Source organism: Balaenoptera musculus, chromosome 10 (assembly GCF_009873245.2).
Source record: "Balaenoptera musculus isolate JJ_BM4_2016_0621 chromosome 10, mBalMus1.pri.v3, whole genome shotgun sequence".
In the NCBI taxonomy this organism is placed as follows: Eukaryota; Metazoa; Chordata; class Mammalia; order Artiodactyla; family Balaenopteridae; genus Balaenoptera; species Balaenoptera musculus.
The window spans coordinates 40,575,391-40,590,394 of NC_045794.1; the positions used below are offsets into that span (position 1 = coordinate 40,575,391).

Genomic DNA, 15,004 nt, shown 5'->3' on the forward strand with positions numbered 1-15,004 from the left:
CAGTAACTGTGGCTCACGGGCCCAGTTGCTCCGCGGCATGTGGGATCTTCCCAGACCAGGGCTCGAACCCGTGTCCCCTGCATTGGCAGGCAGATTCTCAACCACTGCGCCACCAGGGAAGCCCCTGCTCTTTTTAATAATAACTCTTCTTTTGACCTAGTCTTTTTATCCAAAGGCTTTCTTATGTTATCAATTTTCTCTTTTAGGAATGACACTATGGCTTTCTGAAATTCTTCTAGGTTACTCTGTTCTCTTTTGCCATCTGGAATTCCTGAAATCTCTTTAGTTATCCTAGATTGTGATTTAACAAGTTCAAGAGACTTGACTTTCTTGGCGAAGACTGACATATCCTTCTCTTCAGTTTTTTCTTCTTTGCTTATAATGGTTCCTGGAGAGATTTGGTGTTTCTTTCCTTTTATTTTCATTTTCTCAGAGGAATAATCAGGTTGGCTCAACCTGGATGGCTCTGCTTGGCTACTTATCTCACTTCTGCCTTCTTCGTCCATTGACTCAGTGGTGAGTTCCTCTTTATTCTCTGAAGAAATTTGACTTTTGCTATGTGACTATTCAGGTTTGGCTTTCCTGAGTCTTTCCCATATACTACTTGTTCCACTTTTGCCACCTTGGCTCTTTGTGTCAGAAGGGAAATCAGAAGGGAAATGTTGACTTTTTGATTCAGTGAGTGAGTTTGATTTGCCTTCAGAAAAGGATTTTATTTCTTTTCTCTTCTTTTCTAGTGCTTGTAATTCAAAGTGGTGATCAAGTTTGGTCCCTGAGACTTTCTGTTTACCTTTATCATCATTCACATTTGATTCAGAGGTCTCCTGCACATATGGGCCTTTTGTGCGCTTTCCTTTCTGTGATTGGTACTGATCAGTCCCATCTTTATGAAAGGCACCGCCTTTCTTCGCTGATATCTTCTTATCTGTAATGATATCTTCAGTAATCTCTTCAGAAGCCTTTTTCTGTTTTTTTTCAGGTAAAGGGTATTGCTGGTCAGTTATATCTGGGATCGTCTCACTTTGGGCTGTATATGAAGGAGATGAGTCCCACTTGATCCCCAAGGCTTTGGTCCCTTTTGGGGGGGCCTCATCTACAACAATTTCAAATTCTTTGGCCAAAATATTATCTACACTGTCTTCTGTGTCAACTTGGCTAATGACTAATTGTGGAGAAGGCTCAGGTAACACTCTCAGTGTTGATGTGGGCAATGCTTGGTGATCTACGCCTTTGGATCGAATAAGGTGTTCATATTTTTCTTCTGCTTCTTGAAGTTTCTGCTGAAGCATTTCATTTTTTTTACTGAGATCTTGTATTATCTTCAGAGAAATCTCTTTTTCTTTTTCACTTGTCTCATTTGTATACATATTGGCACTTTGGAGGTTAATAACTTTCACTTCATCATTTAGTGTACTCAGAGCTTTAGAAAGGTTTACTATTGTTGATGACATATATTTAATAGCATTGTTTTCCAATTTATTGAACACTGCAGTACCTATGAGTTCCTGTAGCATATCTTGGATTTCTGAAACCTTTGTATTTGTTGCAAATTGATCACTAATCATCTGATCTGGTCTTAACGCATGAGCTGTTGCAGGTCGCTTTATAACTCTTTCTTTCCAAGATTTCCATAGAGAACCTCTAGATGCTAGAAGAATAAATAAATAAATAAATAAATAAAATAATGAGATTGCATTTCTTCTTTTGTGCTGTGCTCTATGTTTAAGCCTAAGGAATTTAGCCTAAATTAACAGATAGATATAGGATAAAATTTCATCAGGAAGTTTGGCCCCAAAATAAACAGCATTATTTTCAAAAGAATGACTCTTTTCCCACAATCATCTAGAAGTTCTTCTTCCAGAGTTTAGGAGAAGAACTCAGCTGTGACCTCAACTTACTTTTGATTACAATTTTGAGATTAGACATAAGGTAAACCAGAACTTTCCTTTGGTTTTGATTATGCTTGGTGCTTTCCATTTTCTTTCTTAGGTTCCTATCTTTCTTTTCTCCCTTTTCTGAGTCGAAGCTAACCTTGGTTCTTTCAAAAGGATCACAGAAGAATAGAAGACAAACATTTGAAGGGATTTCCAAAATGGCTGAACGAGAAACTCAGCAAATTTTTCCCAAAAAGGCAATGAAAAAACTGAGCAAAACTGCCAAAAACAATCATTTTAGGACTTTGGAAACTGACCAAAGGCATACAACAAATTGAGAAGAATTTATTCAAGAAAAATTTGCTATGATGTTTTAGCCTGGCGCTGCTTCCATCTCCAACTCCCTAGCCCTATGGCCTGGGAGTTCTACCAGAGTGAGGCAGCCTGTGAGGACTGACAGCTCTACTGCCTGAGGGGGTTGATTTGATCTGGAGCAAAGCAATTCTTTAACAATAATACTTTAACCCATACACAGATCCATTAGCAAAGAGTAGAAGCCTTACTGGATCAATCTGGATTAATTAACGATTGACTAATCATCGACTGACCACTAAGCTATGCTGACCCAAAAGTAACCCCTAAAATTCGGGCTTAAAAATAAAAACAAACAAACAAAAACCCACAACTGAGCAGAGATATCAGTGGCTGCCCACTGTGGGGGATACAGACTCCACCAAATTAGTCCAGACAAGTCACTAAAAAACAAACCAAAAAGGCAACAAAAACAAACTCTGGAGGTTGTAAGGAGAATCAAAATCCAGAGTTGCTACAATATATTACCTAAAATGTCCAATTTTCAACATAAAAAAAAGCATGCAAAGAAACAGAAAAGTGTGGCCCATACACAGGAGGAAAAGCAGTCAATAGAAATTGTCTCAGGGACCAGGGAGAGGAGGTGGGCAGATGTTGGACTTATCAGAAAAAAGAAGCAGTTATAAATACGTCCAAAAAACTAAAAGAAACCACATTTTAAAATAAAAGTATGATGACAATTTCTCGTCAAATAGAGCATATCATTAAAGAGATGAAAATTGGAAAACCAAGTGGAAAAATTAGAGTTGAGTAGTACAATAACTGAAATGAAAAATTCACCAAAAGGGCTCAATAGCATATTTGAGCTTACAGAAGAAAATAACCAGCAAACCTGATGCTAGATTACTAGAGGTTGTCTACTCTGAAGAACAGGGAGGAAAAAGAATAAAGAAAAATGAACAAAGCCTCAGAGACTTGTAGGATACCATCAAGCATACCAATGTACAAGCAATAGAAGTCCCAGAAGAAGAAGACAGTGGGGCATTAAAAATATTTGAAGAAATAATGGCCAGATCATCCCAATTTTGATGAAAAACATTAATCAACACATTCAAGAAGCTCAGCAAATTCTAAGTGGGATAAATACCGAAAGATTGATACCTAGAACATCATGGTCAAACTGTTGAAAACCAGACAAAGTGAGAATCTTTAAAGCAAAAAGAGAAAAATGATTCATCACAATCAAAGGAGACTCATTTAGAACAGGGGAACCACAGTAAATTTAACAGGTCACTTCTTATTGGAAACAGTGGAGGCAGAAGGCAGTGGGATGGTATATTCATAGTGCTGAAAGAATAATACTATTAACCAAGAATTCTATATCCAGCAAAACTATTCTTCAAAAATAACCAGCAAACTTGATGCTAGTTTACCAGAAGTTAAGACATCCATTCCCTGAAATAACACTCCTCCCAAAGTAGCATGAATGTACAGCCCTCACAACCATCATTATTACATGTTTTTAAACACTTCTCTAAATGTATTACAGAAGAGTTTTCACATCCATTCACTGAAATAACACTCCTGTCAAAGTTGCTTTCAGTGAACACTCATGTATCCATAGTTAATACGTGTATATTTAAACTCTTCTCTAAATGCATTACAGAATGTCTGTCACATCCATTCACTGAAATAAGTACATGCTTCTCAAAGTAGCATGCATGTACAACTCTTTTTTTTTAATGAGGGTAAGAAATAATATATACCAACAGCAAGTAAGCATATGAGAAGATGCTCAATATCACTTGTCATTAGAGAATTGAAATTACGATGAGATACTGTTACACACCTATTAAAATAGCTAAAATTAAAAAAAAAAAAAGATAATACCAATGCTAGCAAGGATATGGAGTAACCGGAACTTCTGTTTATTGCTGGTGGGAATGAAAAATGGTACAGATACTTGAGAAGACAGTTTGGCAGTTTCTTACAAAATTGCTTACAAAATAACATAGTCTTTTTTTTTAATTTACTACTATTTTTTATTTATTTATTCATTTATTTATTTATTTATTTATTTTTGCCTGCATGGGGTATTTTTTGCTACACACGGGCTTTCTCTAGTTGTGGTGAGTGGGGGCTATAGTCTTCATTGTGGTGCACGGGCTTCTCATGGCTTCCCTTGTTGTGAAGCACAGGCTTTAGGCATGCGGGCTTCAGTAGTTGTGGCACGTGGGCTCAGTAGTTGTGGCTCGCGGGCTCTAGAGTGCAGGGTTAGTAGTTGTGGTGCACGGGCTTAGTTGCTCTGCGGCATGTGGGATCTTCCCGGACCAGGGATCGAACCTGTGTCCCTGCGTTGGCAGGAGGATTCTTAACCACTGTGCCACCAGGGAAGTCCCAAATATTTATTTATTTATTTGGCTGCACCAGGTCTTAGTTGCGGCACGCAGGATCTTCGTTGCGGCATGCAGACTTCTTAGTTGCGGTATGTGGACTCTTAGTTGTGGCACGTGGGATTTAGTTCCCTGACCAGGGATGGAACCCGGGCCTGCATTGGGAGTGCAGAGTCTTGACCACTGGACCACCAGGGAAGTCCCAATGTAGTCTTATATGATTCAGCAATCATGCTTCTCGGTATTTACCCAGTTAATTTGAAAACTTACGTCCACACAAAAAACTTGCGTGAGAATGTTTATAGTAGCTTTATTCTTAATCACCAAAACCTGGAAGCAGCCAAAATGTCCTTCAATAGGGAGATAAACAAACTGTGGTACATCTGTACAATGAAATATTATTCAGCAATAAAAAGAAATAAGCTATTAAGCCACAAAAAGTTATGGAGGAAACTTAAATGTATATTGCTAAGAGAAACCTGTCTGGAAAAGCTACATACTGCATAATTCCAATTATATGACATTCTTGACAAGTCAAAACTATAGGGACCCTAAAAAAACAGTGGTTGCCAGAGTCTTGGAGAGAGAGGGGAAGGATTAAACACAGGGGATTTTTAGGATGGAGAAACTATTCTGTATGATACTGTAATGGTGGATACATGACAGTATACATTTGTCAAACCCCACAGAACTCTACAGTACAAAGAGTGAAACTACGTAGGCAAATTTTTAAAAATAACCATCTAGGAGGTAAGGGGATCCCAGGAAGGAATTCAGACTGTGATACGAGAATCTAACCGTATTAGAAATGTGTGACACAACCTCACTGAAAGAAATGGCAGGGGTGGGGAAGAGGGAGTGTTGCTGACCTAAGTAACTGGAAATGAAAGGATTCTGTAAGACCAAGACAAAAGGAACTACATATGAGGGCTGTACTCTAGTTGATAAGTTGTTTCCCATGGGAGTATGGGTTAATAATTCTGATACTGCTATACATGTATACTAGGCTGAACAATTAAGTAAATGGATGGCAGATGGTAGGAACAGGTTTCTCACTGTTTTGGGTAGGAATTTACTGATAAGCAAGGGGAGGGAGCTAGAATGAGCCATGTGATAATGAATTAGAGTTAGAGACATTGACAAGAACTCATGTTTAGCTTAATGTAGTTACAGATGATTATATACATAAATGTTTATAGATATGTGTATATTCATGGGTCAGCACACGCACACATTTTTTTTGCTCTGTCAGATGAGAGGACCAAGGGAATTCCCTGGTGGTCTGGTGGTTAGGACTCCAAGCTCTCACTCCCGAGGGCCCAGGTTGAATCCCTGGTCAGGGAACTAAGACCCCACAAGCCAAAAAAAAAAAAAGAAAAAAAGAAAGATGAGAGGGCCAAACAGAAATAACACCCTAGTAGCAATGACCACACATAGCAACCAGATCTTGGTTTTTAATACTATTCTCTAATGAAAGGAACCAGAAGTCCTCGGAGAAATGACAGATTCTAGAACTGGGGGAGGAAATATTCAAGATGAACCTGAAGCATCTTGTAACTTGTAAGTACCAGAAAGTAAGGAAGTGCTAAAAAGGAAAGATAGAGGGAATAAACCACATTGATGCGGGTATGTGAAAGGGGCACAAGAACCAACTGAAAGAGGTTCTGATGGCCAAAGCTGGAACTTGAGCAAGAAAATAAAGTAGTATTAGGTTATAACCCAAAGTATTAAATATCTGTGAGTTCATTTTGATATAAATAAATAATCTAATAAATTACTAAATAGGAGAGAAGAGACAAACTCCTGTGCTTAAAAGTTCAAATAATTTATGAAGATACTCCACCCTAGAGGAGGGGGCACATAACTCTCCATTCCTTAAATGTGGGCTGCACATATAGACTTCCTTTTAAAGAGAACAATATGGAAAATGAGGAAAAAACTAACTTTGCAGTGGAGAAACCTGACAAGCACTATTTTAGCTAGGTGATCAAGGTCAACACTGAGTCATAAATCATTTGATAATATGTACCCTTGAAATGATATTGTGACAATAGTACTTTACCTCTGTGATCTTTCTCTCAAAACCCCATAGCCCCAGGGTAAATATGAGAAAAATATCAGCTGAATTCCAATAGAGGGGCATCTTACAATACACCTGACTGGTACTCCTCAAACCCATTAGGGACATCAAACACAAGGAAAAATCTGAGAAACTGTCACAGCCAAGAAAGCCTAAGGAGGCATGGCAACTAAATGTAATCTGGTACCCTGGATGGGCTCCTGAAACAGAAAAAGGACATTAGGTAAAAACAAGGAATTATTCATCAATTACAAACTTTAATTAATAATGTCTCAATATTGGTTTGTTAATTATAACAAATGCATCATACTAATGTAAATATTAATAATAATAAAGTATGGTGAGATAAATGGAACTGTATTATATTCTCAATTTTTCTCTAAATCTAAAACTGCCTTAAAAAAATGAATGTGAAATGAAGACATTCCCAGATAAGCAACGACTTGGTGCTGGTAGACTGGCCTTACAAGACATAGTAAAGAAGTCTTTTAGGTTGAAAGAAAATGACACCAGAGGATAATGCAATTACACACAAGAAATAAAGAACACCAGTATATGTAAGTAAATTAAAAAGACGGTAAAAATATTGTTTTTCTTTTTTCTCTCTTAGTCAATTAAAAAGACAATCATATAAAACAATAATTTATACAGACTTCCCTGGTGGCACAGTTGTTAAGAATGCTCCCGTCAATGCAGGGGACATGGGTTTAATCCCTGGTCCAGGAAGATCCCACATGCCTTGGAGCAACTAAGCCCGTGTGCCACAACTACTGAGCCCACATGCCACAACCGCTGAAGCCCACGTGCCTAGAGCCTGTGCGCCGCAACAAGAGAAGCCACCACAATGAGAAGCCTGCGCACTGCAATGAAGAGTAGCCCCCGCTCGCTCCAACTAGAGAAAGCCTGCGTGCAGCAGCGAAGACCCAACACAGCCAAAAATAAATAAGTAAATAAATAAATAACAATAATTATAAAGCTATATTGTTGGGCATATAATGCGTAAATATGTAATATATATGACAAAGCACAAAAGAGGGGAAGAGAATGGAGCTATTGGAGCAAAGATTCTATATTTTGCTGGAATTAAGTTAGTACTAATCTCTAGCAGATTGTGGTAATTTAAGATGTATACTGCAATTCCTAGAACAACCACTAAGAAAATTACTCCAAAAATGTAGGAAAAAATGGAATTAAAAGGTAGACTAGAAAATATCTGTTTAGGGGACTTCCCTGGTGCCGCAGTGGTTAAGATCCGCCTGCCAATGCAGGGGACACGGCTTTGATCCCTGGTCCGGGAAGATCCCACATGCCATGGAGCAAGTAAGCCCATGTGCTACAACTACTGAGCCTGCGCTCTAGAACCCACGAGCCACAACTACTGAGCCCGTGTGGCACAACTACTGAAGCCCACATGCCTAGAGCCTGTGCTCTGCAACAAGAGAAGCCACCGCAATGAGAAGCCCGCGAACCGCAACAAAGAGTAGCCCCCGCCTGCTGCAACTGGAGGAAGCCTGCATGCAGCAACGAAGACCCAACACAGCTAAAAATTAAATAAATAAAAATAAAAATAAAATATCTGTTTAACACAGAAGGCAGTAAAAGAAGAATAGAAGAAGAAAAAGATATATGAGACATATGGAAAACAGCAAAATAGCAGGTATATATCCAACCATATCAATAATTACATTAAATATGAATTAAACACTCCAGCCAAAAGTCAGAGATTGCCATATTGTATTTAAAAAAAAAAAACCCACAAGATCCAACTATAAGCAACACATCCTAGATTCAGTCTTGCTAACAGTAACCACAGGGGAGCTAGAGAGACTATACTAATATCAGACAAAATAAACTTTAAGGCAAAAGAAAAAAAATGGTTCTAGAGACAACAGAAGACATTTTATAATGATAAAAGGGTCAGTTCATCAGGAAGCTAACACAATTATAAACATATGTGCATCTAACAACAGAGCCTTAAAATACAGGAAGCAAAAAAACTGACGATTTAAAGAGAGAAATAACAATAATAGTTGGAGAGTTCAATATCCCGCTCTCAATAATGGATAGAACAACTAGATAGAAAAATCAGCAAAGAGATACACAGAAGGCTAGAACAACAATATAAACCAACTATAAAACACTGCACCTGACAACAACCAGATATATATTCTTTTCAAGAACACATGGAATACTCTCCAGAATAGCTCATATGCTAGGCTATAAAACAAGTCCCAATAAATTTAAAAGAATTAAAATAATACAGAGCATGTTCCTCAATTGCAATGTGATAGATAGATGGATAGATAGATTATATATAATCTCCTTCTGGTTCTGCTCTCATGGTTGAATGCTGACTGATACAAGTTCATAATACAACACTAAAACCATGATCCATATAAGAAAAAAATGATAAATTGATGGAACGTCATCAAAATTAAACACTTTGGGGCTTCAAGGCACCATTAAGAAAATGAAAGACAAGCCACAGACTGGGAGAAAACATTTGTAAATCACTTTTCTGATAAAGGACTTGTATCCAGGATATATAAGGAACTCTTAAAACTCAATAATAAAAATGGCTAGGTATTTGAATAGACATTTCATCAAAGATATAGGAATGACTAATAAGCACATGAAAAAATGCTCAACATCATTAATCATTAGGGAAATGCAAATTAAAACCACAATGAGACACCACTTCACACTTATTAGAAAGGCTATAATAAAAAAGACAGACAATGACAAGTGTTGTTGAGGATGTGAAGAAACTGGAACCCTAATACACTGCTGATGGAAATTGAAATGGTGCTGTCACTTGGGAAATCAGTTAACAATTTCTTAAAAAGTTAAACATAACTTTACCAGCAATGGATAAATAAATGACATAGAAATTCTACTCCTAGGTATCTCCAAAAAGAAATGAAATTTTGTGTCCACACAAAAACTTATACATGTGTGTTCATAGCAGCATTATTCATAAAAGCCAAAAAGTGGGAGCAATGCAAATGTCCACGCACTGGTAAATAGATAAGCAAAGTTTGGTATATGCAAACAATGGTGTACAATTGGCAATAGAAAGGAAGAAACTACTGATACATCCTATAACATGGCTGAACCTCAAAAACATTATGCTAAATGAAAGACACCAGACATAAAAGACTACATAAAATATGATTCCACTTTATGAAATATCCAAGAAAGGCAAATCTATTGAGACAGAAAAGAGATTAGTGGTTGTCTGGGGCTGAGGGTGGGAATGAGGATTGATTACAAATGGGCCTGAGAGATCTTTGGGGGATGATAAAAATGTTCTAAAGTTAGATTGTGGTGATAGTTGCACAACTCTAAATTTATTAAAAGTCATTGAATTGTACATTTATCGTGGGTAAATTTTATGGCACGTAAATTATAAAGCTCTTTTTTAGGAAAGGTCAAATCTATTTCCAAAGTCTTAGAGCACTCTTACCTGTTTTTTTCTTTTGTTTCTTCTTTTCTTCAAGCAAAGATGTACTAATTCTGCTCAGTAGCTTGACATTGCTCTCGATAGCTTTGAGCGTTTCTGGTAACATCTCCATTTGTGCTATACAGTGGTGGTGTTCATCAATATCAATTGTAGTCATCTCAGACAAAATGACATCTTGAAGAGAGTAAAAAAAAATTACTTTTGTGCAGAAAAATAAATAATTATAACCATATAGGCTTATAATATTGGCTACCTATTCAATATTGTAGCATTGGGAAATATAGGTATCTCGTAATTATTTCTATTCTGAGGCTACTCTCTATGAAGAAATAAAAAAAAAAAAAGAGAGACTTGGAATAGAAGGCTGAACAGTAAGTCTTGGCCATGAAAATATGGTTAAAAGGTGTCTAATTTGTTAGTTCCCTGACTTCAGGGATGGAGATATCTAAAATGTGAACATGTGCTTTAATATTGGAGATCTAAACCCCAATTAACTCCTTTGGTAAGTTTTCTAGTATTTTATAACCCCTGTTACATGAGATTTCTTGTAACTAAATGAAATTTCTCTTTTTTGTATTCTTAGCTTATTCATTCTTTCATTCAACGTGTCTCCTCTGTCATGTACTGTTCTAGATCCTGAAGATACAGCATTGAATAAAACAAATTCCCTAACCTCATACTATTTACATTCTAGTGAAAGGACACAGACAAAAAAAGATTAATGTGTCTTTTTAAAAGACACATTAATTATAAATTAATTATATAGTATGTCAGATGGTAAGAAATGCTATAGACAAAAATAAAGAAGAGTAAAGAATAATGGACAGTGCCAGTGGGTAGAGAATGGGGATGGTCAGAGAACACCTCATTTTAAAGAGAGATATAAGCAGAGAATGAGCCATGTGGCTACCTGATGGAAAATGTTCCAGGCAAGGGACTAGGAAGCATAAGGACACTGGGCAGGAGTATGCTGGCATGCTTGAAGAAAAGCACGGACGCCAGAATAGCTGGTACTAAGTGAGAGAGCTTATATTTTCCTTATTCTATTCTTCCTGGAACAGAGAGCACCTGTTCTCTAAATAACCACCTTAGTCTTTTCTTGTTTAGTCTTCTTCTAATCCTTTGTAATTTGCTTATAATTCCATTCTCTAGCTTTTTCATTAACTTTAAATCACTTCTGGAAACTTACTCCATTCTTCCAACCAGGCCAGAATGTAGACAAGAGTCTTTTCTTTAATTTCAGCAGTCTTGGCACAAGTAACTATTTTCTCCAGCAAACTTGCTCTCCATTTCTTATGTTCTGTAAGGGATATTTTCCTTCCAGAGTGCACATTCTCATCCATAGTATAGCGATTTATTATCCACTGCACATTTTGCATGATGTCACCTAGCTGCATATTAAGGTCCTATAAGAATAAGAAGGGGGAATACATTAATAAATCCTCTGTTTGACAATAAGCATTGACCACCTTTCTTCCCAGAATGTCAGTGACAGTCACTATAAAGCTGTCTAATCAAAGGCCTGCTAATTCTAGTTTTTTGTTGTTGTTGTCTTTTGTTTGTTTGTTTGTTTTTGGCTGCATGGCATGTGAGATCTTAGTATCCTGACCAGGGATCAAATCCGCACCCCCCTTCAGTGGAAGCACAGTCTTAACCATGGACCACCAGGGAAGTCCCCTAATTCTGGTTTTTCTGTGAGTCTCAGATTTTCCTCTTAAATTTTTTTTCTCTGCCTTCATCCTAGCATTGCTATGATATAATGAAAAGAATATTGGGTCTGAAAGCATATCTGGATTCCACCTCTAGCTCTCTCATTAAAATGACTTTTAATAAATCACTTAACAATTCTGAGCTGCCCTGACTCATCTGTAAAATAATGGAGATGCTGAGTTTACAGTTGATGTGAGACACGTAAGATGTGTGAAATGCCTTATAAACTGTGGCTGCTATAAACAAACTAATTAATTACTAATTAATTAAAGGAAGTTACTTCTTTTTCTTTTTTTAATCAACACTTACACCTGGAAAGCAGCTATCAGAATATTCCACAACATGACTTCTACTTCATTATTTCCCCTACTCAAGAATCTATCAGCAGATTCTCAGTGGGGGTAATTACTGCCTCATATGGGCATTTAGAAATTTGTGGGGACTTCCCTGGTGGCGCAGTGGTTAAGAATCCACCTGCCAATGCAATGGACAGGGGTTCGATCCCTGGTCGGGGAAGATCCCACATGCAGCAGAGCAAATAAGCCCACGTGCCATAACTACTGAGACTGCGCTCTAGAGCCCACGAGCCACAACTACTGAGCCCACACTCTGCATCTACTGAAGCCCGCATGCCTAGAGCCCGTGCTCCGCAACAAGACTGGCCACTGCAACGAGAAGCCCGTGCACCCCAACAAAGAGTAGCTCCCGCTCACCACGACTAGAGAAAGCCCGCACGCAGCAATGAAGACCCAACGCAGCCTAAATAAATAAATAAATAAATAAATGGGAAAAAAAAGAAGAGAAAAAAAAAATAAGAATCCACCTGCCGATGCAGGGGACATGGGTTCGAGCCCTGGTCCGGGATGATCCCACATGCCGCGGAGCAGCTAAGCCCGTGTGCCACAACTACTGAGCCTGCGCTCTAGAGCCCGTGAGCCACAACTACTGAGCCCACGTGCCACAACTACTGAAGCCCGCGTGCCTAGAGCCCGTGCTCTGCAACAAGAGAAGCCACCACGAGAAGCCTGCGCACCGCAACGAAGAGTAGCCCCCACTCGCAGCAGCCAGAGAAAAGCCCGCCTGCAGCAATGAAGACCCAATGCAGCCAAAAACAATAAATAAATAAAATAAAATAAAAACATAAATAAATTTATTTAAAAAAAGGGGGAATGGTAAATCTGATAGATGGAGAATCGCTGCTCCATCTTTTCCAAATTTATCAATTACTCTCTCAGTTTGGCTTCAGACAAACCTAACTCTCTCTACACTCCTTACAATAACATTAAAATTTGGATTTTGCAAGCCAAATCACCATGTCAAAAGAGTAATCAAATGTTAGGTTCTAGAATTACTGCAATCAGAAATAGGTAATGCAGTTGCAGCAAATTATCAGAAATACAGGAGAGCAGAGAAAAAGTTTGATAAGCCGTGATGAAGAATAACATTACAAACTAACACACAGCATGGTGATTAAAGAAAAAGTATCACCAACTTCTCATAAATTCTCCCAGAAAATTGAAGAGAAAGGAACCTTTCTCAACTCATTCTTTGTGGCCAGAATTACCCTCATACCAAAGTCAGATAAAGATACTGCAAAACAAAACAAACAGAAAAACTACAGACCAACATCTCTAAACATTGTTGCAAAAATCCTCAACAAAATACTAGTAAACAGAATTAAACAGCACATTAATAGAATTACATACCATGACCACATGGGGTTTTTTCCAGGGATGCAAACATGGTTCAACAGGTGAAAATCAATGAATGAAATATACCAAATTTACAAAATGAAGGGGAAAAAATCGTATGATCATCTCAATTGATGCAGAATAAACATGTGACAAAATTCAACACCCTTTCATGATGAAAACTCTCAACAAAGAAGGAATAGAGGGAACATACCTCAATATAATAAATGCCCTATATGACAAGCCCACAGCTAACATCATACTGAAAATTGAAAATCTGAAAATTATTCCTCTAAGATTAGGAGCAAGGCAAGTATGCCCACTCTTACCAGTTCTATTCAACATATTACTGGAAGTCCTAGCCAGAGTAATTAGGCAAGAAAAAAGAAATAGGGACTTCCCTGGTGGTGCAGTGGTTAAGAATCCACCTGCCAATGCAGGGGACACAGTTTCAATCCCTGATCTGAGAAGATCTCACATGTTGTGGAGCAACTAAGCCTGTGTACCACAATTACTGAGCCTGCGCTCTAGAACCTGTGAGCCACAGCTACTGAACCTGCATGCCACAACTACTGAAGCCCGTGCACCTAAAGCCTGTGCTCCACAACAAGAGAAGCCACCGCAATGAGAAGCCTGTGCACCGCAACGAAGAGTAGCCCCCACTCACCGCGACTAGAGAAAGCCCACCCGCAGCAACAAAGACTCAACGCAGCCAAAAATAAATAAATAAATAAATAAATTTTTTAAAAAAGAAAAAGAAATAAAAGACATCCATGTTGGAAAGGAGGAAATATTATATTTGTTTGCAGATGATATAATCTTATATATAGAAAACTCTATAAAGATTCCATCAAAAGGGACTTCCCTGGTGGCACAGTGGTTAAGAATCTGCCTGCCAATGCAGGGGACATGGGTTCGATCCCTGGTCCAGGAAGAGTCCACATGCCATGGAGCACCTAAGCCCGTGCACCACAACTACTGAGGCTGTGCTCTTGAACCCACAAGCCACAACTACTGGGCCCGTGTGCCACAACTACTGAAGCCTGCATGCCTAGAGTCCATGCTTCGCAAAAGAGAAGCCACTGCAATGAGAAGCCCACACACCACAACGAAGAGTAACCCCTGCTCGGCACAACTAGAGAAAGCCCGCGTGCAGCAACAAAGACCCAAAACAGCCAAAAAAAAAAAAAAGTTTCCATCAAAAAACAACAACAGCAACAACAACAAAAACAAACCTGTTAGAACAAATAAATGAATTCATGAAAGTTGCAGGATACAAAATCATACACAAAAATGTTTAATTTCCTATATACTAATAATGAACTATCAGAAAGAGAAATTAAGAAAGTAATCCCATTTACAACTTCATCAAAAAGAATAAAATACCTGGGACTAAATTTAACCAAGGAGGTGAAAGACCTGTATATTGGAAACTACAAGACATTAATGAAAGAAATTGAAGAAGACACACATGGAAAAGT

At 38.1% G+C, this 15,004-nt stretch overlaps 1 protein-coding gene across 1 annotated transcript in view; it reads right to left on the bottom strand.

Moving 5' to 3' along the window:
- FAM186A (family with sequence similarity 186 member A) overlaps positions 1-15,004 on the bottom strand; it is a 76,232-nt gene that overhangs the window by 15,329 nt on the left and 45,899 nt on the right. Inside the window, 3 exon segments of the mRNA XM_036867445.1 lie at positions 106-1,648; positions 10,126-10,296; positions 11,312-11,528. Of these exon segments, the coding sequence (XP_036723340.1) occupies positions 106-1,648; positions 10,126-10,296; positions 11,312-11,528 (1,931 nt within the window).